This window comes from Lepidochelys kempii, chromosome 2 (assembly GCF_965140285.1).
Source record: "Lepidochelys kempii isolate rLepKem1 chromosome 2, rLepKem1.hap1, whole genome shotgun sequence".
In the NCBI taxonomy this organism is placed as follows: domain Eukaryota; kingdom Metazoa; phylum Chordata; order Testudines; family Cheloniidae; genus Lepidochelys; species Lepidochelys kempii.
In genome coordinates this window covers 224882938-224908591 of record NC_136381.1, presented here as the reverse complement: position 1 = coordinate 224908591, position 25654 = coordinate 224882938, and the positions used below count along the sequence as shown (strand labels likewise).

The following is a 25654-nucleotide window of genomic DNA, read 5'->3' as shown; positions in this document are numbered from 1 at the left end:
AAGTCAGGCCATTTTTATTTTGGTGCCTACATTTAACTCCACATTCAGGACATTTGGCCTGGCACATTTGAGGATGTTACAAATCCAGTCAACTAGCTTACTTTAGAAGCATGATCTACTTTGTAATTACAACATCATAAGGAATGTCCTCCCTTAAATGTACATATGGTATAAAACAGCATTCCTTAGCTGCTCTAATGCCAACCATCAGAGACAACATACAATGGTTAGAAATACTGCTGCCAGAGCTCTGCCTAAAAGGCTTTATGCTTCAATGGTTTGAGTGCCCTCAGCACCCACTAATTAAATGGGAGTTGAGAGCACTCAACCCCTCTTAGGACTGAGCCATAATAAAAACTTTGCCGTAGATGAGAAGGCAAAAAAACATGATGGCTTGTGTTCCAAATTAAAAAAAAAAAATACAAAATCAATGTTTACCACATGTAAAAGGAGAACAGTCAAGGGAAATAATTTGGTTTCAAACTTAAGTGTATGGAGGCTAAACATTTACTAGCTACTTTATAGATAGTACTTGACCGTCTCTTGAAAAAGGGTGTACAAAAATAATTTTTAAAATTTAAAACATTTTAAATGCACACATTGCTAGTTCTGTACTTTCTTCCCATTGTATAAACAAACTGATAAGTGGATGTTTTGTATATTTTTCTTTAGTTTCTTAAATGTTAGTAGAAGTTTCAGACTTTTCTATGAAGAAGTTTCACACTTAAAATGCTCATGTATGCTGAAAAAGACTAATAATCCAGGGCCTTAACACCAACACCCACATACTGGTATCCTGAACTTATACAAGTCAAGAAAGCTACAATGCTGTGACCAGACTATACACTTGCATCAGGGTTTGCTGTCAATATGATTTGTGCTCCTAAGTCACTTAAGTACTTTTGAAAATCTCACGCGTAGAAACCTAATTTTATGCTCCTATTTTTGGAAAATGTGGCTGATATATATAAAAAGTTCACTAGAACTTTTTAAAAGTATTGAAAATCTGAGTAACTTGTTTCATTGTTAATACTGAAGCAATTTGATTTTGAAGTGAAAGATTTCATGCCACTAAACATTTAATAAATATACCATAGTAGCTCCTGATGCTAATGTACATGATTAATTTAACACGTGTAGTCTAACTGAAGTAAATGAGACTATCTATGTGAGTAAAGTCACATACCTGCTCATGAGTTTGCAGGCTCAGGGCATTCATTTTCCATTTTTTGTGTTTTGCCTACAGCAGTTTCATAAGATTCAAGTAAGATTCCCTACCAGTAGTAGCATTTATAATTTAGTTCATTATAAATTTTAATCTAAAATTACAATAGGACAAATTTTCAAATTAGTTTTTCAAAGCATCAAGCCTGATATAAATTACTTCATTCTGTCCTGAAGTCTTACATTTATTCTCAGTAATGATGCAATTGTCTTAAAAACCAGCAATTTCACCTAGCTGCAGCATGATGATTGATCAAGAACCCTTTCAATAAATTTTAATCTAGTAGTGATAGGAAGTCAGTTTCATAAAATAAAATTGGGATGTTTCCAAGAACTTGCTTGAAGTAGAAGTCAATTTGACTGAAGACTAGCAAAAATATTAATATCTTCCTAATTCCCATTTCTTTCTTTATGATTTGCAAATTTATGATTGTTTAGGAAACGTGCTACAATTCTTGAGTAGCAGAAAACTATGTTTTGCACTTTAGTACTGTACTTAAGGTAGTTAGTAACTAGCATGCATGCAAGGGGTTGAGAGGGGTTGGTTTGTTCTACAGCAGAACATTTTGGAATACCTTAAAGGCAACAGCAGACCAGGCTTTGGAGACAAGAGTGAGAGGATGAGAGAGGGCGCACTTGTATAAAGCTGAAGTCCAGGGTTGCTTTAGTTTTTGTGTATGTTTTGTTAATTTATTATGTTTCTTTTCTGTTTTTGTTACTGAAGTAGTTGCAGGTGCAAGTAAAATAGCTCAGTCTGTTTGTGTCAATATTCCATAGTCCAAAAATACAAAGACAAACTTTTTAAAGAGTATCTTTACTGAGATTCTGGCAGTAGTTTCATATAACAAGACACATCCGCATAACAGGTCTGCCACTGAACTTGCTTAGAGTAAAATCAGCTTCAATATGAAGCTGTTAGTTATCAAAACCCTGCTTTTTACATGCTAAATATTTTCAGCAAGTGTGCATTTTATCACAGCAAATGAATTTACTGTAAGAATAAAGTAAATACATACATGAAGCTCCACACCTGGAACATAATTCATAAAAAAAATCACTAGTTACAACTGAATACCTGTACGTTATTTAAAAATGGTACAAAACATACAAAATAATTCTAAATATCTCAATGGCAATGCAAAAGGAAAAAAAGCTACCAGTGTTTGCCAGAAATGTTCAGTTAAACTCAAAATTACTTTAAATGATATAATGCATATTAATAGCACAGTATTCAGCATCATTTCAATTAAGTGGAGGTAAAGTCTTTAATTTTTGGATGTCAAGTTATGCTGCAGTGTGTCACTGCTCTTACTTAATGCAGAAGTACATGCTAGGGGCCCAGAATTGTTTATTCAGGAAAAACCTGCTGATACCAGTTCTGATCTCCCTAGGAAATATAGCTGTTGTACTGTTAAAAATAGATAGATTTTGCAAGGATCAAAGGCACCCTAATTCAGCTAGCCAAAATGGTAACACTCCCAAAAGAAAATAAAGGGCAAAATTATCATAAATACTTCTACAAAAGTAACCTTTAAAATTGTTACTATTCTATTTCCATTTCACAAATGGCATTAGTAGTCACCAAGTATCAATAGTCTTATGTTATATTCCTCAAGATGAATTTTTTATTTCCGCAGATTTAAAAATTAGACTATATTACTAACTTGTTAAAACACTATTTTTAGTATCTAAAAGGTTGCATTCTATTTCCTAATATTTTACATATTAGCTGGACCACCCTCTCTTATGATTTTAAACTAACACTGGCTACTGTAATTAAAAGAATTTTGTACCCCAGGTATTAAGCAGCAGGCAACAACAATGGACTTTTGGGCATAGCAGCACCTGGCTGGCTATTGAAAGTCTAGTAATATTTCTAAAACACTGGAAAACTCATGCAGTGTGGTAAAGTTTGCGATAATTTTCACAGTTGAAGTTTCCTTTAGTCATTGCACTTTTGTTGAAGGGACACGCTTGATTTTTAAGTGTCATTCTGAATCTGAACTTGAACCAGCCGTCTTCTTTTTCTTCTTTTTACCGTGTTTCTTGTGCTTCTTTCTCTTTTTTGTTTTATCCTTTAAAACAGTTAAATAATGTTAGTTATTTCATAAGCCAAAACCCATTTATTAAAATTCAGCTAACTAAGTGGTGTAAAAACCTTGAAAGGATATTTGTCCAAAATTATTTCAGATAAAAGATTACTACATAAATAAACAGTATAAAACAAAACAAAAAGATATAATACTTTGAATGATTTTTTTAAAGTTAGTTCTATTTTGGTCTGGTAAGAGGTCTGAAATAGTCATGGTCTCTAATTTTGTTTCCTAATCTTTTAAGTCACATGAACACTTTATACATTTTTGAGAAATCAATAAGATAATGGGTGTTTGTGATGCAAACAGCATTTTGCATACTTGTGAAAGAGCAGGGTAAGAAGCCCTATTTAATCACGTTTTAGTTAGATTTCCCCATTCCTGACAAAGTAAAATAAGCTGTCTTAGGCTCCAGTCTCCAGCACTCATGCCTCATTTAATTTGGGATAATGTAGGAGCTCAATTGTGAAAACCCTTATACAGTCAAAGAATGGCTGCAGGATCAGGACCTAACATTAATACTCTAAACTCAGAAACACATATACTAGAAGAACAACCCTCTTGTCCTTAGTCAGGCAAAATTTCAGTGGTTCTTCCTGAGTAAGGCATGCAGGACCAGGTTTATGTTGTATGCTATAACAATGATACACAAGAGTTGTCACTCAACACTATATATATCTATTCTACTATACACAAGATATACAGCTTCAGTGCAGTATACAATGTATGTAATGTACATTTATTCCAAAGAAAGAGCTCAGCACATCAGCCACTGGGAGTCACGTGGCTGACAACCTGCCCAACTCTGGAAAATGTATAACTTCAAATCCCTATGTAGATTCCTTACTGAACGAAACAGTTTAAGAGAGATTAATGCAGAAGGTCCTTGTAAAGAAATTAAACACAAGATCCTCATCCCAGCTCCTGACCCACTGTACTGGGTAAAAAGGCCAGAGAGGCGTAAAGGGATGGTAAAAGCCCCTTATTCAGTTGGAGGAGCCTTGCCCAGCATACGCACTACTGGGACAGCCTTTTGAGGATTCTTTCCCAAACTCTGGCATAGAGTGTGCCAGGGGAGGGACTCAGTATCCAGTGTCGGGGAGAATGAGCATTGCTGGGGCCCACAGGGCAGTTACTTTAACCTACATAGGCCTCCAAGGCTGTTCAGGTTATGCCAGGGGCCCCTGCAGCCACCCAAAATCAAGAGGGAACAAAGGTGTTTTAAAGCTGCCTTAACTTCTTTCCCCACCCTCTTTCTGGGCTGAGAGTTCAGTGCTGCACCTTATAGGGTATGTCTAGTCCAGTGCATGGGCTAGCCATACTCAGGTGGCTAGCCTGTGTTGCAGACTACACTGCAACATCCACACTGGTATTTTTAGTGGGTTAGTTTGAGCATAGCTAGAGTATGTCTGTCTATCCAGTCTAAGAAGCACACTCCCAGATGCAACGTAGACAGACCTTATGAGGCATAGAACAGAATATCTTCCTATATATTGTGGAGCAGGATGTATATTATAAACCCGATATGACATACACTGGTAATGTTCCATTTTATTAATGTGAACATAAGTAAACATATTTGACATTTACTCCATCTAGAAAATAACTTTTCTACTCATACATATCTGTATTTAGATAACATACAGATAGCTCCAGGAATTATTCTGGGGAAGTTCTGGGGCCTGTGTTATACAGGAGGTCAGACTAGATAATCACAATGGTGCCTTCTGGTCTTGAATCTACGAACACAGGGCCAAATTCTGTTCTCAGATACACTGATGTAAAGGCCAAGGAGCTTCCAGAAGTAAATTGAGTTATTCTCGATTTACAACTGTGAACCTGAGAGTAGAATTTTCCATAAAATGTTCAACTTTGTAAAGAGTGTTGTCTGAGACAACAAAAGTACATGCTAATTTCTTACATAGTTAAGACACTTTCTAAAAATATGAGAATAGGAATGATACTTGCTGTTACTTTCTCTCTTTCTTCACTGTTTTTTTTCTTTTTCACTTGTACCTAAAAAAAAAAATAATTAATAAGCTTTTGTGGCCAAACAGTATTTCCAAAAATACCTGTAAGTAGAAAGTTTTAGCTTTGGCTATAAAACATGACGGCACAATATGGTACAGCATATAATGTTGTAACAATATGAAGAAATACACTGGGATATCTGTGCTATTTTCTTCAAATCATTCTAGCCAGTATCATCCGGTTTTGGAAATAAAAAATGCTGAGTGCTTTCAAGGAAACAATGTCTGTCTACTTATACAACATATAGCATAGCAGGGAATTATCATGTAGATACCAGTAAAATTATTAAAACTACCTATGTGAAAAAAACCCGTAACAACTCCAATTTTCCCTAGCCTTCACATCATCTGGAATTCTATATGGAAAACAGCAGAGGGGATAAAAATGGATAATTTAAATAAAATCAATTTTTAAAATGTAAATTAAATACAGGTTTAATTTTTAAAAATAAAGCTATTTAAACTTGAATTTGAAATTTACCTCTGAAATTATGACAACCTATTTTGGACTTAACTTACTATAATATATCAAAATTATTTAAATTTAAAATAATAATATTAAGCAGTACACGTTTGCTGCTGAAGTTTTAAAGAAAGTCATACTACTGAACTGGAGGAAGTCACTGTTTAAGTACCTGGAACCAAAGAGTCTGCTGAAATGCTAAACCAGCTTTTGACAGCAGTAGCCTCCTCTGCAACTGCAAAGAGAATATTTTCTTCCTTTCAGTTTATTCCACGTTCAATTCAAAGAACAGTTGATTCAAAGTTAAGAAACCAACTAGGAGTTGAAAAAGCACAAAAACTTGCTTTCCTCTTCCAAGCTATGAATAAAAGCTAGGAGTGAGAGGATGAGATCTACTAGTTTTACAATCCTAAAGGAAACTGTGTCCAGAAACAAATCAATTAAATTCACTAACTACAGGTATTTCCTTTGTTTAATACATCAGTTTTAAATACGAAACATGTTTTGATAAAAAGAATCAATATCAACCATCTAGTAAATGCCTCATTCATGATTTTTGCTAACATAATAAAAAAAAGTAAAAATTAAGATCTCAATAAATGTACGGTAAGCTAGATAACTGTTTGAATAAATGTGTATCGATACAGTGTATCCTACTAAGAGATACAAAACTTAGTGTACAGGCTAAATTTGGTGTAAATAAACATGCTGTAATGGTTATCAACCAACGAAAATCAACCTTTAATAAAAAGTACAAAAGCAAAACAGAGCTAAAACTATTTAAATCAAGGTTTCCTGCTTACTGATTTAAATCATGATTAAAATTGGTGATTACAAGTACTTGATTTAAATCAATCCACGATGATGAAAGGATCTCAGTATTAGAACAGGGACTAAACTCAAATTAACTTGATTTAAAAAAAACCAATCATTGCAAATGTAATCAATGTCCAGTGGTAACGAACATTAATACAAGTGAGATGGAAATCCCCTGCCTTTGTACACACACACTAATGAAATGACAGTCACATAAACTGTCAATATGTCAAGCATGTAATGTGATGTTAGTGAATATTATGGTATTCAGAATTTTAACTATAACAAAATAGTTCAAAATAATCAGTAAGTGGTAAGCGTTCTAACTTTAATGAAATGCAAGAGTCCTTTTTAAATAGGCTTGTGCTTATACAACTTTGAGATAGGTCACATTGCTGAAATCCAGTTAAACTGAGCTAGAACAGCTTCAGAATAATACATAATTTGCCACTTAGTCTATTGATGAGTTAAGTACAGTCAAATTAGTTTACTCACTTATACACATTTAACTTACCAAATATACTTTTTTAAAATTTGAAATTTAGGTTGTATTTTCACACTGACCTCCTCTGTAGGATCTGACTCTGATAGCGATTCAGATGATAAAGGTACATTCCCACGATCAATTTTCTTCCTTTTCCTACTAAGACTTTTGTTGTCCTACACAAAATAAAACACATAAGTATTTTGTTTGCTGGGAAAGTGCATCCTTTAAAATAATACAACACTTAGACTGTGACAAAAACACTGACTTTAACGTTTCATTTAAATTGTGGAATCATAGACATGTAGGATTAGAAGGGACTTCAAGAGGTTATTATTGAGAAACCAGCCAGTTCTGCAAAGGACTGAACTTTGGGGGGAAATCTACTTTATTAGGTAGGAAGGGTAACTACTGATAAGTGTAGACCTAGGTTTGCGTTTTATGATTTTGTTTTGTATTGTAAGTACTTGTTTCCATCACTCTCTCTCATTTCTCATTAAATCTTTATTCTTTCTTAAATAAACCTTCTTTTGGTTTATTTTAAGTTCTCACAAATGCTCTGTGGTTTACAGGAGCAGTAGTTTACGCTAACACTCATCTTTGGGTGCAGAGGATCCAGAAATTCTGAGAGTACCTAGTGTTAGGGCTGGATATCACAGGGGAATGATTCAAAGGGATTCGGGGCTTGAAGTGCACCTACTGTTAACCTGCTGATGAAAGAAGGAATGGTATAAGTCCAGAGAAGAGTGCTGAATGGCTGGCAATGTTAGAGAGCTGATGCCCAGCTTCTATAAGAAAGACTTCTCGCTGGAGGCAGCAGCTAATAAGATGACTCTCAGTCCTCAGTGTAAATTAAAAACAAACAAACCCAAACAGAAGACCACCTGAAAGCCACTTAGACATTTGTCCTTAAATTCACCCTATCTGCTTGAACAAGTTTGCAAATTTGCCACATAACTAGCAATTTTTGCACTCGGCAGCTATAGGGACCAGATTTTCTTAACAGCTCAGCACCCAGCAGTTCCCAGTGGCAATAATTATTTAAATAGAAGCCAAGGACCTTTGCAAATTTGTCCTCAGATGTGCAAGCACAGGTTCACAACTGCCTTACCCAAGATCATAGAATCATAGAATATCAGGGTTGGAAGGGACCTCAGGAGGTCATCTAGTCCAACCCCCTGCTCAAAAGCAGGACCAATCCCCAATTAAATCATCCCAGCCAGGGCTTTGTCAAGCCTGACCTTAAAAACTTCTAAGTCAGAGAAGAGCAACCAGGATGCCCGGTGCATAGCAACGGCCAAGGCCATGGTTCAGGCGGCGGTGTCCGCCGCATCCGAAGCAGCCTGGAGTGTTGCCCTGGCAGCAGTCGTGCCCTCCCCCACGATTGCCCGGAACTCCTAGAAGTTTCAGGAAGGGAGTCCTTGAACTTGGCCATGGCTTGCCACATGTTAAAGTCATAGCATCCCAGGAGGGCCTGATGGTTTATTCGTTCTCATGCTCAAACAAGTCTAGCCTCTTGGAGTCTTTATTCTTAGGGGTAGCCCCAGATTGACCCTATCACTCCCTGTGGTTAACTGCCTCTACTACTAGGGAGTTGGGAGCAGGGTGGGTGTACAGGTACTCGTGGCCTTTGGATAGCACAAAGTACTTCTGTCACTCTGTTTAAAAATGTGGTTCTTTGTCTATATTTGTATAAAATGCCCTTTGAGACAGATTTTTATTTTTCAAGTACTTAATATTTTACCTTTTCTCTTTCATGTTCTTCCTTTGATTTTTTCTTTTTTGTGCTGTCCTAAATAGAAGGTGAAAATAATTAATTTTACATAATGGTTTCAGCACACAATGGTATGAATCACAACAGAATCTTGACCAGATATATTACACTGGATAAAAGGGCCTACTTTTCAAAGCTGTTATGGTTGTTCTGGGTTACAGTCTAACAAATTGGTCTGAGATATTTTACCTGGCAATTCACATGAGCATTATGAAAAAACTACCATTTTGGTACAACTGCTTCAGTCCTTGCCCTGCAGTAGAAAAAGACACTATTCTTACTCTGGTAGGCCTGTGGGGAATCAAGGAATAGAATGCTGCTCAGCAGAACATACATACAACCTATATAGGAGGTCAGCCACCATCACTCTATTCCTAAGAATCTTAAAAGAAAACACAACACGCTACCATGACAGAGTCCACAAGCATTGGGTGAGAAAAGAACCCTTTGGGAGATCCTAGGGGACAGAATGAAGCCTAAGATGAAGCATACTTCCAATAGAACAGTTCATGTTCTGCTTTCCCATTAGATCCCCGTGTATGGAGTGCCTCTCTGCTGTTCCTTCCTGTCTGGTGATAATACAAGACAAGTAATTTCTACTGAAAGCGTAGCAAAGAGGCATATTGTGCATGAGCCAGTAGAAAAGGCAGAATGAAAGCAGGGCCAACAGAGTGAAGAAATTATCAGAGATGGAGAATAACTAGGAAGGAAAAAATAGTAAGGTTGTGAGTCTCTCCACCCACCTCATCTCACCTCAGCTGACAGGAGAGAGAAAGAACAGAGACTTCTGTCCTCCAATTCAGCAGCAGGTGGTGTCTAAATGTCGTGTCCCCCCCCATCATGTGTGTGAGGGATGAATTTTCAAACTTACATTAACAAAAACTGGTGTGTGTATGTATGTGAGGAATGATTTAATCATTTGATATCTATGGATGAAACACACTATATAAAGAGCTAGTTGTTATTATTTGTATAGCACATACACTAAGCTAGGTACTTTACAGATAAATGAAGACAGGACTGAGCCCCAAAGCGCTTTCATAAGTGGCTTCTTAGATTACCAGTATTTATGCCAAAAATATAATTTCTACCTGATATAGTGTAAAGAACTGTTGACAGACTCCTTACAATTTGTTTATTTTCTAGTTTACACAGGATGAAGTCCAAAATTCACACCAGGAAGTTTAATTAATTGGGTATGCATGACTCCAAATAGAGCAAAGGAAAGGGAAACCTCCCCATAACTGCATTTATGAAAGGCTCGATTTGTGCTGCAGAGTGTACAATTTCTGAAGGGAAAGTACTTTTCCCACAGACATCTGGTAAGGCAGTACACCTCTACCCTGATATAACGCAGTCCTCAGGAGCCAAAAAATCTTACTGCGTCATACGTGAAACCGCGTTAGATCGAACTTGCTATGGAGGGCAAGGTAGGGAAGGCTGTGCCATCCTAAACAGCCTGGCCCCGCCCCCTATCTGACCCTACCTACTTCCCGCCCCCTGACTGACCCCTCAGAACTCCTGGCCCATCCAACCCCCACTTCTCCCTGTCCCCTGACTGCCCCCCAAGACTCTCTGCCCCTTATCCAACTCCCCAGCCCTGGCCTGGCCCCCTTAACATGCCGCTCAGAGCAGCATGTTGGAGCCAGACATGCTGCCACCATAGGCGCCGACTCTGTGGGTACTCCAGGGCTGGAGCACCCATGGAGAAAAACTGGTGGGTGTAGAACACCCACTGGCAGCTCCCTGCCCTGCCCCCCCCGCCCACCTCCACTCCGCCTCTGCCTCCTCCCCTGAGTGTGCTGCCGCCACTCCGCTTCTCCCCCCTCCGTGGCTTGCTGCGAATCAGCTGTTTGGTGCGGCAAGCCTGGGAGGGAGGGAGGGAAGGGGGAGAAGCGGAGCAGTCGTGCGCTCCAGGGGAGAGGAGGTGGAGGCAGAACAGAGATGAGCTGGGACGGGGAGCGGTTCCTCTGCGCCCCCACCCCCGTTACTTGCTGCGCACCTCCCCGCACGCCCCGCCCCCGCAGCTCACCTCCACTCCGCCTCCTCCTCTGAGCGTGCTGCCGCTCCGCTTCTCCCCCTTCCCTCCCAGACTTGCGCAAGCCTGGGAGGGAGGGGGGAGGAGGGGAAATGCTTTACCGTGTTATATCTGAATTCGCATTATATTGGATCGCGTTATATCGGGGTAGAGATGTATTTTAAGCACTGGTATCCTGTCAGACCTTCATTTAAAAAAACCCCTACATGTGAAAACAACACACCGACAAAGAATTAAGACATTTATAGGTTTTAAATGTTAGCTTATTGTACACTAAAACAGAGCTTGTTTGGACAGGAAATAAGGCACATTTATAATTCGAAAGTTAGTGATAATAGTTTAGAATCATTGACAAGTCTGCTCTCTAAAGATCAAACTATTCCTTTCAGCCAGTGTACTGAGCTCAAATAAGGATAATACTTCTTGGAGTATGGAAGCAGAAGGCTGGAAGCACTGCTTGCTCCCATAAAGTAGCATTGTGTGTTTGAAAGAGAAATAAAAAAGTGGATATGCAAAACCAAAATCAGATAATGTTTACAATATAAAGGAAAACTTCCCAACGCTAAAACATCATTACATTTTACCTTGCTGTCTGATTCAGAATCAGAAGTAGAGCTTTCAGAAGATTTCCGCAAGGAGCGATACTTCTTTTTTCTCCGTTTTTTCCCTTGTTTCTTATCCTATCCATAAATGTTTTAGAGAAAAAGTTTGTATGTGTTCATAGTGAAGCTATAACTGAATCAATCTGAAGAACACAGAAACCCAAAGTCCTATACGTAAGTATGCTCTCTTGATGAATACAGCACTACAGAGATGACTGGCTCTTAGAGTGGATGATACTCATAATATTTCTGCATTTATTCAAAATTTATATTTGTGATAAATCCAAATTTTTCTAGTTTCCTTGTTTATTACTTTTTTCCAAAGTATATCATAGGGCCTGACTCTTCATCTTCAAAGTGATCTAGCCTAAAATGCCATGAACAGATTTTTTTCAAAATAATAATTGTGTGCCTGGGTTTTATTTTTAATTTAGAGGGGAAATTATCTTTCTTTAAAGAAATACCAAATAACAGACAGTTCTCTGTAAAAATCAAAGTGAATCCAGTTTATAAACCTGCCACCCAAAATAAATAATGTTCATACAGAAGTTCTTATTTGTAGTCAAGAGGATAACCTTCCTTAGTCAACGCATAAAAAGGTAAGAGTAAAGCATTTAGGTAGATGCAGCCTAAAATCTACATGTAAAATATATATACTGCAAAAATCAGTGTTAAAAAGTTATCATGAACCAAAATTACTTTTTTAAAGTAAGTGTTTCATTAGTGTTCTTTTAATATGTTGCTATAAAATATATTTTGGTGCACAGAAAAATCTATTAATTGAACAGATATATTAAGGTCATGTTCATTTCTATACTTCTTTGCGCACTAGAAGTTTCTTTTCTCGCTGTAAAGAAAGAGGCAAGTCTTCTATCTCCCTGTGAGAGTTCTGCAGACTTGCCTTTCTTGTTCCCAATTATATGCTTCCTTTCTTCAAAGCATCACTTGAAAGCCACCTTGGAGCTTGCTTTATAACCCACTGTTTCACAATAAATAAAAGGGATTGCTACTACCACTCCTTCCAGGAGGTTTGCTATCTCTGTAGCATTGCTAAGTCTCTGCTAGCCTTCTGAGTGAAGCATCAATGCTAAGGGACCCAATCATAGGCTCAGAGCTCTCAACTCCCTTTGAATTCAATGAAAGTTGAGGGCCCGCAACGAACTGTAGGACCAAATGTTAGTCTCTTACACAAGAGCGGAGAGCACAATTGTGAGGCCAGAAGTTAATTCTTTTAACAAGTTTGTTTGAGTATTGCATATTCACTATATTATCGTGTATTAATTTGGTTATAGGAAATATCAGGTCTTTAACTCATTTGCCTTTAAAAAAACTAGTTATAGTTTCAGATCTCACAGATAAACCAATACCCCTTCATGTACAATTAACAGGGTACTAACAGACAAATTATCTAACTGTTCAGGCTACTGTTCCTGAGATGTAGGGCCATAAATGGTTACTATAATCAAAAGAAAATTATGGCCCCAGTCCTGCAACGACTTACTCATGTGCTTAAAAGTATGCACTGAGCAGCTCCACTGAAGTAAATGGGACAGTTCATATTGTGTAAACAGATGCATAAGTAGTTGCTAAATTGAAGCCTCTGTTAAAATGCTGACTAATCTACAATCACTATTTCCACGTTAAAACAAGAAGCATACATTTCTTCTTGAATGCACCATCCTAATAAAACCTGAATAAGAGAGTAAGTGGCACAAGCATATTCTAGAATTATACACTAGCATATTTTCAAAGAAAACAGAAAAATTACAATTCTGGTACGTTAGTTCTCACCTCATCATCAGAATCAGATGAACTCCTGGAAGAATCAGAGCTTGATGAAGAAGAGGAAGATGAAGACAACTTGACCAAACACAACAAAAATTAAAGCTTGTGAGATGCAGCATTTTGTCTGTTTGAGAAATAGTTAAAGGAACATCCAAATACTCTCCCAAATGTCTCTGCATTTGCAAATGTTATCTATAGTGATCTTAGTTCCAAGAGTCTAGCCTTCAGAGATTTTCTTAAATTAAGCTGTATGAGTGATATTTCCTCAAGCAAACAAAGGTGTGGCATTCTAGCCAAATGATCTATTTTTAAAGTAAGACCTTCTTATTTTTAAACCTTTTCCACTCAAATACAAACTAAACTACCACTCTCAGATAACAGGCAACACAAGCATAGTTATTTAAACATCTACCTAAAATACCAAATTACACTCTTATTTTGTCTTTTCAGGAACTCAAGCCACGTAAAACTTAAAAACCTGAAAACTTTGCTCACCCTATTTGATTTCTTCTTTTCCTTTTTCTTTTTCTAAAAAGAAAGAGATAATTTTGTTACATGGTATCATGATCTCTTGACATATGTCACAGACAAGGAAAGTAGTTCTGAATTTGCATTTTGACCTGTATTCTTTGGTGATGGCTGTTTCAGTGCAAAAATGTTACATCAGGAAAATCCAACTCATGAATACTTTACCAGACTTAAGATATTTACCTCATTCTTTTTGGAGGAACTCTCATTTCCACCTAATAATTTCTTCCTGTGTTTTTCTAGTTCTTTCTTCCAATTCTGAAAAACAGTGATAGTGACCATTGGCATAATTTTCAAAACGGAGTTAAAAGGAACCTTTGAAATATTTCATCTGTGACAGTGCCACCAAGTATTATTTGTACAGGTTTTAAAAAGATAATTCAACTAATCCTAAACCTACAGGATTACATATTTCATTTTATATAAACAGATTAATATTCATTTGACAAAACTTGCTAATGTGCTCCTTGATCTGTCCGTTATTTAAACAAAAATATATACACAAACACCTTAATTGACTATCTGTATTAGGATATTAAACTTACAACTATACATACATATTTCACTGTAGCAATGTGAGTAATCCACTTTTTAAAAATCAAGTACCACCAAATATGAGTGTCTCTTTATTCAAAAGATGGTGGGTAAGGATCTGGACAGCCTCTGATGAAAAGATTTCACATTGAATATAGAGGTTCACACACTATTGCTTCTGTAAATCGAGTGCACTGCACCCACCGGGGTCTCCCTTCATTCTTTCTCCACCTCCCCTACACCACCAAGCTTCCTGTGTGCCACCCTTATTGAATGTTCTAGGTATCAAGGGCCAGAACCCTATAAATTAGGGAGAAAATCAGAAAACAGAAAGGGGAAAATGGGGGACACCTGGAGCCCTTGCCATCTGGTTAGCACACCCACAGCTTCACACACCTCTGGACTGTCTATCATTCAGGCAACTGGTTGATAGCACCCATCACCTTCCAACAGAACAATATCCCCCTGCTCATCCTCCCAATAGACTTTAATGTGTCAAAGCCCTGAATGATGCATCTCTGAAACAAATAATAATGGGTAGGTTTGAATGCAGATGTCCACACAACCCCTGGTGTGAGTGGGAGGATGGGAGATCCTGGTATGGTGGGAAGGTGGAATTGGGGTCACAGAACTCAGGGGGTGGGGAAGGGGAAGAGTGGGGAACCCGGTATTAAGCAGGGGTTAAGCAGAGCTTCTGACATGTGGGAAAGAATGGGACCTTGGTAGGGTGGGAAGGTGGAAAAGTGAGCACACAGAATCCAGAGTGGATAGGGGAGACTGGGGAACCTCATGTGGCTGAATGAGGGGTAAACAGAACTGTTGGCAAGGGGGAGCAGAATGGGGGATCTGATATGAGAAGTGGAGGAATGGGGGACCACACACAACTCCAGCAGGGGGAGATTGGGTGGCAGTTACAGGGAGTCCCTGAAATATGAGGGGGATAGGAGGGTGGTACACAGGGAACACATGGAGTGGGATGCAAGAAGCCCCAGGGATATGCAAAAAGCTCGGCCTACAGAAGCTATGAGGTGTGTGGCCCTCTAGTGTATTACAAGAGCTCAAATACTATTCAGGTGGCACTTTTCCAAAACTAGACCTGACCAGATATATACTGTAGAGAACAACTCTGCATTAGCAGGGGAAAGGAAAAGATGGTTTTTGCTCTGTAACTGCTGTAATTCTAATTTAAATATTTTAATAACAAAGTTAGCTCATGAAGAATCTTACACACACAGTGGGCTGTTCATCCTGCTAATGACAGTGGAACACAAAGTGGAATAATTTTTCTAAATGATCCACCAACACAAAATAATCAAATCACAAACCTCATTCATCTTTTCTTCAAACTCAGCCAATGCCCTTGATCCTTTCTTTTTCTTTTCTAGTTGTTCTTTCACTTCTTCCCTTATATAAAAAAAATACATAGATTTTACACAGATATCTATACATCTAAAACACCTGAACAGACATTAAGATTTTTTTTTAAATTTCCACTGAAATGCACAGACAGTAATCCAAGTTGTTTCTTCAGTTTATCTTTAGCTGAATTTCCCATGAAAGGAGACAGAATTATTTTTAGGTTATGTTACAATTTACATCTTAAAGGCTAGGTCCTGTAAATAAATTCCTGTTCAGCATCTAGTCCTTACTTTGGTGATAGGTAATGTATGCTTGAATTTGATGTATAATAAGATAAAATGGATTGAACACAAGATAATTTTAGTAACTCATCTTAAGAGATGGTATAATTCTTAAGATGACAATTCTGCAAGGTAGAATTCAATTCTGAAAACGTATCCAGAAAAATTTCTTTCCATGTGTGATTCTGTTAAAATTACTTAAAAATAACTGGTGAGGACACCCCCACAATTCAGTTAATGGTAGCCATGACAAAAAATAGAGGCGTAAAGTTTTTCTCTTCTTAGGCCTGGTCTACAGTAAAAAGTTAGGTTGATGTAAGTCAGATGATCATAATGGTCCCTTCTGACCTTAATATCTATGAGTAAGTCACCTTGCATCAACTTATATCACTTGTCTACACTCAAATTTGTCTCAGGTCGATGTAAGTACTCTATTATGGTGAGGCAATAACACCACCTCCCCAAACGGCATTGAGCCATGGTTGACCTACTGAGGTCAACACAGCATGAGTGTAGACACTGCATGACCTACGTCAACCCTAGTCCTCCAGTAGCTGTCCTGCAGTGACTGCTCTAATCACAATTGTGAACTCCTCTGCCTGGGGGTCACAGAACCCAGAAGCCACACCCTTTCTCTTTAAAACTCCCACATATTCCTAACTGCCCACCTTGGCGAGCACACCTAGCTACTGTTAATACTGTGATACTCCAAAACTGAACTGTCAATAAGCTAGTCTTATTTAAAACTTTTATGGGAATAAGGGAAGGGAGTTCTGAAACTTATTTTTTGCTTTCTGTTGTAACTGTAAATCCAACAATACATCTATCTGTAGCTGCTACCTCTATGGCTTTGAGTGGTCCCCTGCGGAATACCTGACCATGATAAGGAGGATAAAAAGCGGACTAGAGAGGATATGTTCAGTGAGATCTTGCAAGCCAGTGCTGCACTGAACTGTAAATAGAGGGCCTGGAGGGTAAATATTTCAGAAAGTATGAAGAAGGAAAGAGCAGACAGGAGAAAGGCTCAGGTGTCCCCACAGGAAAAGGAGAGGGAGATGCACTCAGGCAGCAAACACAAATGCTGCAGACTCTTGTTGACCTACAGGTCCAACAGTCACATACTCAGCTCTCTCTGTAGTCAATGAAGAACTCCAATTTAGCAACTTGCTATGGACTCCAACATTCCATGTGGCATCATGGGCTGCATCCCTACCACTCCATGCCAGAGGACAACAGTAAGGACAACCACAGCCTCACATGCACTGACATGGGAGAGTCACAGATGGTGTATGTGAAGCAAAAATGGACTAAAATGGACAGGAATGTTTTCTACCTTTCTGATTTTAAAGTTGGATTCCGTTAATTTATTTTAGAAGTTTTTATTGTATTTTTTTAATTAAACTATTTTGGCACTGTTTTAGGTATGTAATACATTTCTATTTTTTGGAAATAAATTTATCTTTATTACTTCATAACATAGTGAAGAATCCCTAACGCTACTCAAAGTACTAACTGCATTCAACTCTACAGGATGACAGAACTCACAGGTTCAGTGAGTAACAGTGTAATAAATTATAAATGTACAGAAGGGACCACACAATTCATAAGTTCATTAAAAGACTGTTCAATATTCATAAATGTACACTTAGCACTAACAATTCGTAACAGCCCCTAAAACTTCAGGGCCACGAAGAGCACAGCCCCACACTACCACATCAAAGTTATTTTTTCAAGGGCTCCCTCAGCTGCATAGCTCCATGCTGAGCTCATGGTTCTTGTGTCTGGCTGTTCAAACTCAGTACACAGGCACTCCACCTCCAATCTCATAAATAAATATTGAGGGGCCACTGGATGCTGGCAATCTATCAAAAGCACATTCAACTGTCATTCTGCACCTGCTGAGCTGGTAGCTGAATCTTTCTTGGGTGCTGTAAAGGTGGACAGCATATGGCTTCATGAGCCAAGGAAGCCAGGGGTTGGCAGGGTCCCCCAGAATCACTACTGGCATTTCAACACTGCCAATGATAATCTGCCAGTTGGGAAAGAATGTCCCTGCTTTCAGCTTTCTGCAGTCCTGTGTTCTTAAAGTTGCGAGCATCATGCAGCTTCCACACTGAGATCGCTAAAGGATCCTTGATGATCCATCTACAGTTGCATAATCAAAGAAAAGTATCCCTTTCTACTGATGCTCTCTGTAGCAACGCAGGCCCGTGCCAAAATAAGGAAATGGGTGCCATCTATGGCCCCACTGCTGTTCAGGACCCATTTCTGCAAATCTATCCACTATGTCCTGCATTCCACCAGATTCAGAGTCCTGCATAGCAGAAGATGATTAATGGCCCTACACACTTGCATAACAACAACTCCCACTATGGATTTTACAACTCCAAAATGATTTCCCACTGACTGGTAACAATCTGGTGTTGCAAGCTTTCATACTGCAATCGCTACTCACTTCTCAACTGTCAATGCAGCTCTCATTCTGGTGCCTATGCCCTGGAGGGATGGGGCGAGCTGGCACACAGATCCAGGAATGCTGCTTTTTGCGTTCAAGAACTCTGCAGCCACTGCTCGTCACCCCAACACTACATTTCAATGTCATCCCACAAGTCAGTGCTTGTTTCTCCAGCCCAGAAGTAGTACTCCACTGTCCCTAGCTGCTCCGTGAATGCCACCAATAGCCCTGAATAGCCGTGAATGCCACTATGTCCTCAGCAATCTATCCTCAAAGAAATCATCACATTGCAGTTCTTCCTGTGGGCCTGCAAATAGTAGAGGACTGTTCGTCCTCTGTTTGCAACTTTCATGACAATAGTGCAGAACGCTGCAGGCTCCATGCATGTGTCACAGTTGGTGGACAGTGAAAAGTGCTGTGCCCAGGTTTGTGGGATTTAAAAAAAAAAGATGTAAACATTTTGGGATATGGATGGCATTATGTGATGGAGAAAGCTGCATGATGGTAACTTGACTCCTTGCTCCTCGTCATTCCTGTGTGACTCATTTCTGTCCTAAAATGCATTGCAAAACTTTCCCAAAGAACAATGCACCAGACAGTGACACACTGGGATATTTACGGGTGCTACACCACACTGTGCATCGACACAGGAGCGGTGAGTATTTGCAGTGCTGATGCAAGCAGCCAAGTATGGACGTACATGCGTAATATACTAACTCGAGTGACTTTCCGCCAATGTATCTTGGGTTAACCAAAATTTGTAGTGAAGACGTGGCCTGAGAAATTGTTGCTAAAAATGCCTCTGGATCAATATAATATATTTCTTTTCAGAAATGGTTGCTGAAATACCATCATCTTACACTGTAACAATTTTTTAAAAATATAAAATTAGGACTGATATCTAGAAAAAATGCTTTGGCCAGACACTAGGAATCCCTTTATAAAATATCACAGTGTATGTTGAGAAGGAGGGCACTTAATAAGATAGTATCTTTCATCAAATAAGTGGTTTTGCAGAAGGAGCAATCAGATATTTCCACACTTACCATGTAGGCCTTGGTCTGTTCAGGTAGTCCTGTATTGTTGGCCCTGCAGATTGGGAAGGACCTCGTGATCTGGCCATGGCTATAGGATTCATATAAGCCTTGGAGATGACAAAGCGAAGTGAGAAGTAAATTGAACTACTTTGCTGCAGAAACAAAAACCCACACATACAATTTTCCTTACTTACTGAAAACAATTCTATGTTTCTTATTGATGGAAGGCATTTAGCCAGAGGAAAATGATGCTTCAAGCCGATATGCAGACTCAACACCATGTTTCCAATTCAGAATTACATAATCTACTTAGCCACAAAAGGAACAAGGGCCTATCCAGGGGCCTAGTGATACTTAGCGCTTCTTTTGTAAAGTGCTTTGAGATTTCAGGATGCGATGCTCTATTATAAAAGTATTATTACAGTGCCATATATCCCTAGTCTCTTACTCTCTGGCACGGCAAAGGTAGTACATTCAGGCCTTAGACTCACTTTGGTCAGGAACAAACTCATGGTGGCACACAACCAAGACTGTATTAATTAGTGATAATATTACCACATAATAAAACTACTACATTTGGGATTTGTTTTAAACTAAAAACCCGAATAGATGTAAATAAACAAAACTTTGGTGAATTTAGCAGCATTTAAGTACTAAATCATATGTTTTAACCCCAAATATATTCAAGTTAGCAACAGATCAATTATAATGGCTTTATTAATCAAGCTTTGTAATCTGTTCCTCCTTTTCACATCTGTGTATTCTCTTTATATGCACTTCAAAATGTGATAAATTTTATAACTCCAAATATTTAAAAAATCCCATTTACCTAAGTAAGGAAGTGATTCCCTAACAATTTTTTAAAATTTTGGTTCATGAATATACTAGAAGCATATGGCCACACTAATGCTTGTGTGCATACATCTTCCTTTCTCTAGACAGATCTGTATATACAAATAGATATCACGTAAGCAATATTAAAAAACATTAAGTATGAAAAGTGAAGAGCACTCAGAAGTTAAAAAATGCCACAATTAATGTTGTCTGTGCAACCCAAATTCAGTCCATTTATCTGTACATGATGATACAGTCTATAATCAAATAAGCACATATTATTTCTTCCATAGGACCCCTGCTTCATTCAGTGCACATGATGGACAGTGTTAATTAGCGAGAAGCTATTCAAGATTTTGTTTTCTCCTTATGTTCTGAAGGCAGAATTATCAATTTCCTCATGGGCTTTTCCATGGCACTCATGACTATACTATCCAACGGCTTTACAAAAATGAATTTGTTTTCACAACACTCCTCTGAGATAAGGGGATATTATCCCCATTTTACAGATGGGAAATTGAGGCAGGGAGAGATTAAGGTCAAAGTATAATTTTGGGTGCCCAATTTGACACACCGAGGACCTGATTTTTCAGAATATTTTGAATTATATAGCACTTTATATGTTCAAAACACAGCTCCCATTGACTACAGTAACAGATGCAAGTGCTCACACTTCTACAGGTCACACCACATGTCTCAGTCAGACACCCAGAAACTAAGTGGCTTGCCTAACATCACATATGAGCTTTGTTGCAAACGCAAAAGGGATTGAAGCCATTCTTTCTCTTCCTCTAATCATCTGCCTCAATAGCTGTACAACTTCCAAATTCAACAACAAACCAATCAGGGGTCCTACAGATAACTGGCCCCTTCGCTATACAACCCTTATTCATTCTCAGAGCAGGTCCATCCTATGCACTCAATGAGGCGGGGTCTTGTGTAAAAAACAGAATGTGATCATGAGATGAAAGACTGTATTGTAATATATATGCAGAAAGTGGCCAAATTAAGGTTGCATAGGGAATCTCCTAATTTTTGGGTGCTTGAGTTTGCAAACTTGATAACGATCTTTTAAACTTTTTTGTAAGAGTTTGTAAGACTTTCTGCCCTGGGCCCCAGTGAGTCAAATGCCAGCCCTGCTTGGCAGATCCCTTGAAAGCTGCTCGTGACCCCCTCCAGGGGCCACAGACCTCCTGGTTGAGAACCCCTGCTCTAGTGGGCAGAGGATCTTCTGTGCTTCCCCCCCCAAGCATGACGCCTTCTGCCCCTTTCCCTCCAACCTGTCCTTGTGTCAATATGAACTAGGGTGGTGATTTCTGTTATTTCATTTATACTGTATTAGTGGTTTGCATGGTGCTTTATGCACACACACAAAAGAGAAGGCCCTTGCCTTAAGCCTTGTCTACAGTAGAAAGGTTTGTCAGTAGAACTATACCAGCAAACACTCCTAGTGTAGGTGTAGTTTACACTGGCAAAACAGGTTTCAGAGTGGTAGCCGGTCTGTATCAGCAAAAAGAACGAGGAGTACTTGTGGCACCTTAGAGACCAACAAATTTATTTGAGCATAAGCTTTCGTGGGCTAAAGCCCACTTCATCAGATGCATTCAGTGGAAAATACAGTAGGAAGAGATATATATATACACACACACACACACACACACACAGAGAACATGAAAAAATGGAGGTTGCCATACCAACTCTAACAAGACCAATTGATTAAGGTGGGCTATTATCAGCAACAGAAAAAAAGCTTTTCTAGTGATAATCAGGATGGCCCATTTCAAACTGTTGACAAGAAGGTGTGAGGAAGAGTAGGGGGAAAATTAGCATGGGGAATTAGTTTTTAGTTTGTGTAATGACTCATCCACTCCCAGTCTTTATTCAAGACTAATTTAATACTGTCCAGTTTGCAAATTAATTCCAGTTCTGCAGTTTCTCGTTGGAGTCTGTTTTTGAAGTTTTTTTGTTGAATAATTGCGACTTTTAGGTCTGTAATTGAGTGTCCAGGGAGGCTGAAGTGTTCTCCGACTGGTTTTTGAATGTTATAATTCTTGACCTCTGATTTGTGTCCATTTATTCTTTTGCGTAGAGACTGTCCCGTTTGGCCAATGTACATGGGAGAGGGGCATTGCTGGCACATGATGGCATTAGTCCTTAAGGTGCCACAAGTACTCCTCGTTCTTTTTACTGGCAAAAAGAGTTCTTTTTCTGGTACAGCTTATACTCAATTTTTTTTACTCAGGGAACTAGATCAGCAAAAGCACACTTGTTTGCCAATAACACTGCATCTGCACCAGGGCTTTTGCCAGCATAAAAATGCTGTAGAAAAATCACACTACTAACTGACATTAGTGACAAAAGTTTTGTAAACCTGGCCTTACAGTCCAAGGCCTGAATACTAACAATTTCTCTTTGCAGGGAGACCACTATGCTCACAAGGAGCCCCACTAAAGTCACTGAAAGGATCTGTCTGCTGGGAACAGCTTGCAGGATCTCAGCCTAAATTTGAAATACAGACAAACAAGGGGGAAAGGCTGAAACAAAATAATGTGATTTGGTTTATTTTTATCACACAACTTATTAGTTGGCAAAATTTGTATTTGAATAAGATTAAATGAAATATGAACATCTGGTCAAGCATAAAAGTATTTGTAGATGGTTAGTGGTGGGTAGCTAGTTGAAAAGAGGAAGTTTTAAGGAAGGACCTGAAGGACAGGAAGGTTGGCAACCTAAAATTAAAGTCTGATCCTACAATTAGATCACATGTGAGGAGGTCAACACTTATTTTGAGGAATAACCTACTGAAGTCAACAGAGCCTCTGTGTAGACAAGGATCTGTGCAGAGAGAAGGACCCATATGTATCCAATACTTTAGGCCAGAGGCCTTTGTTTTGTTTTATTCTGTTCCATAAATCGGCTTAGCACACTCAATAATGAAATAATATTGCTAGGAAAATGTCTTTGCAAGGAACTGGCCAGCACCCTAACTTTTTTCACATGACAGAACACAAAACAGATATCAGACAGAAAGTACATATAGTCATTAGTGATTTTCGAGAGATTTGACTAGGAAATGAACAGTTCTATCATATATGACTCAAGTAAATTCCTTGGGTTGTCTGGCTGCCCAGTTTTGAAAGAATACGTGATGCACAATGTAGAATTTACGATCAGTGGAGAAAGGTCTTTTACTCTGCTGGGAAACAGGCCAGGCCAGGTGAACGGCACCACATGCCTTACCCAAGAATCCCATACTGGTGATGGGAGACATTTTTGGCAGGACAATTATATTGTAATTATCATCATCATCGGCTCCCCGTTTATATCGAGAGAGTCAAGGCTTTCATGCGGCCAGGAACCGCCATTGTGATATATGATGACACGGATATTGTGCGGATATTGGGGACTGCCCCCCATCTTGCGATCCCCAGACTGCAATTTTGCAAATATGCTTTAGACCGTTCAGCAACAAGAGCCCCTCCTGGTCTGACCCTTGTGCAGACCCACCACGGAGCAGGGGGAAGCCGGGGTCCCCGCACAGCCCCACGCCCGGTGATACGCCGGCACACTCGGGGGGGGGAGGGGGGATGGGATGGGGCGCCTGGAGCGGAGCAGGACTCACCGAGGCCTCCTCCCCCCTCAGCTGAGGGGCTGGTGGCCGCGCCGGGCCGGGCCGGGCCGAGCCGAGCGCTACACCCCGGTCTCCCCAGGCCAGGCCCGGCCTGAGGCGCGGGACGCAGCAGCGCTTCCCCGGGCGGCCTCCCCGCGGCTCTGCCGCCACCCCGAGCCCGAGCCCCGCGTCACTCACCACCCGGTTATCCCGCTTCCCCATGGCGGCGCCGCACAGACGCCTCGGCTCCGCCGCGCGCTCCCGGCCGGGAACTCGAGAGCAGGAGGCGACGAGGCCCAGCTCGGCTCCTCTGCCCGCGGCCCAAGCGGCGAGCGCACGGCGCCACCTGCAGGGCGCGCAGCGCTGGCGCCCCGCCGCCCGCGCCCGGCCCGTTTGCTGGGTCCGCCCTGGGGCTGGGCCTGACGCCCAGGCCGAGGGGCGTTACGAGCCCCCGCCCCCCAGCCAGCCCGTTGCCAGGGGCACAATGCTGCCGGTCCCCGCCTGCCTTTCGAGTCGGCCAGCACCCTTATCGGATGAGCCGGCGGCACACGGAGGGAAAAGCCGTGGAGGCCGAGTAAGCCCTTGCAGAGAAGCTAACCCCCTGCCGCAGTTCACGCCACAGCTGGGTTTGGGACAGGACAGTAACCTGCCCAGCCCAGGTGATAGAGGGGAACTACTGCCAGGGAGTGAGGTGTCAAAAGAGGAGATGCAGGCACAAAGTGATTGCAGCAAGACTCGGCCTGGAGAGTATTCATCCAGTTCAGACAAAAGCTAAGAAAGAAGGAAGGGGTCGGGCTGCCAACAAAAATAAGCAATTTCTTCGTCAGCTGGCGTACTGGAGGAAGGCACTAGGTAGGAGGGATTAAAGAGCAGTAAACCTTCCTTCAGTATCAGGTAGTCTGGTTTAAATGATCATTAAAAATAGAATCGTAAAATACCCAGAGGAATGTGATGTGACAGGGACAAACCAGTGTGCTTTCTACAGAACAAAAGCCTGCTTTTCCAGCTTAGTCGTCTTTGAGCAAATCAACAAAATAGTGGCTAAAGGAGAATCCGATGTCACATTCAGACTTTCAAAAAGTCCTTGACAGTGGCTATAAAGTGGCAAGAGGCTAGTAAGAAAAGTAGGGCAATGTTGTCACTGCAAAAAAAGGCTGAAACAGCTGACTCAAGATAGCTATCTCACAGTGGAGACAACACATTTGTCCTTGATGTAGCTAGTCAGGCGGTATAGGGTTGGGGTAAAAACATACTATTTTTAGTGAAGGCATAGGCTAAGAAATCAGGACATGAGAGGTTAAATTCTGTCATGGATTAGGAGCTCACATAAAGGTGTATCTACACTAGGAAAAATGGTGTTTTCTTACCACTGTTAGCTAATACTTGGTAACTCATGATAAAATGCTAACAAAAACAAGGAAGTTTGTAGTTTTCAAGTGTATTAGAAGGTGGAGATAAACACTGGAGGGAGAGCCTAGGATTTACCTCAACCTACTAATATGTGTTAAAATCTAAACTGCCCTGTCTTCACTGTGATTTTACCATGGGTATTAGATAACACAATAAGAACACACTCGCCACCCCCCTCGCACCCCGCACCTGAAGACAAGGCCTAAAAGGTAGAAAACTGAGATTAGGAAAAAATGGTCAATTTTTAACATAATGTTCCCAAATTTCCTTACTAGAATTGGTGATGTTGAACATACT

General features: G+C 40.0%; 1 protein-coding gene across 1 annotated transcript; it reads right to left on the bottom strand.

Annotated features, from left to right (window-relative positions):
* Window positions 1-2019: 2019 nt before the first annotated feature.
* Window positions 2020-24310, bottom strand: FAM133B (family with sequence similarity 133 member B). Its single transcript, XM_073333962.1, has 11 exons — window positions 24146-24310; window positions 19513-19610; window positions 15697-15775; window positions 14021-14095; window positions 13805-13837; window positions 13316-13384; window positions 11507-11602; window positions 8855-8902; window positions 7191-7286; window positions 5286-5333; window positions 2020-3299 (listed from the first exon to the last, which is right to left on the bottom strand). Exons 1-11 carry the CDS (start codon window positions 24167-24169, stop codon window positions 3213-3215), a joined length of 753 nt encoding a protein of 250 aa, XP_073190063.1. The 5' UTR covers window positions 24170-24310; the 3' UTR covers window positions 2020-3212.
* Between the last annotated feature and the right edge of the window lie 1344 nt (window positions 24311-25654).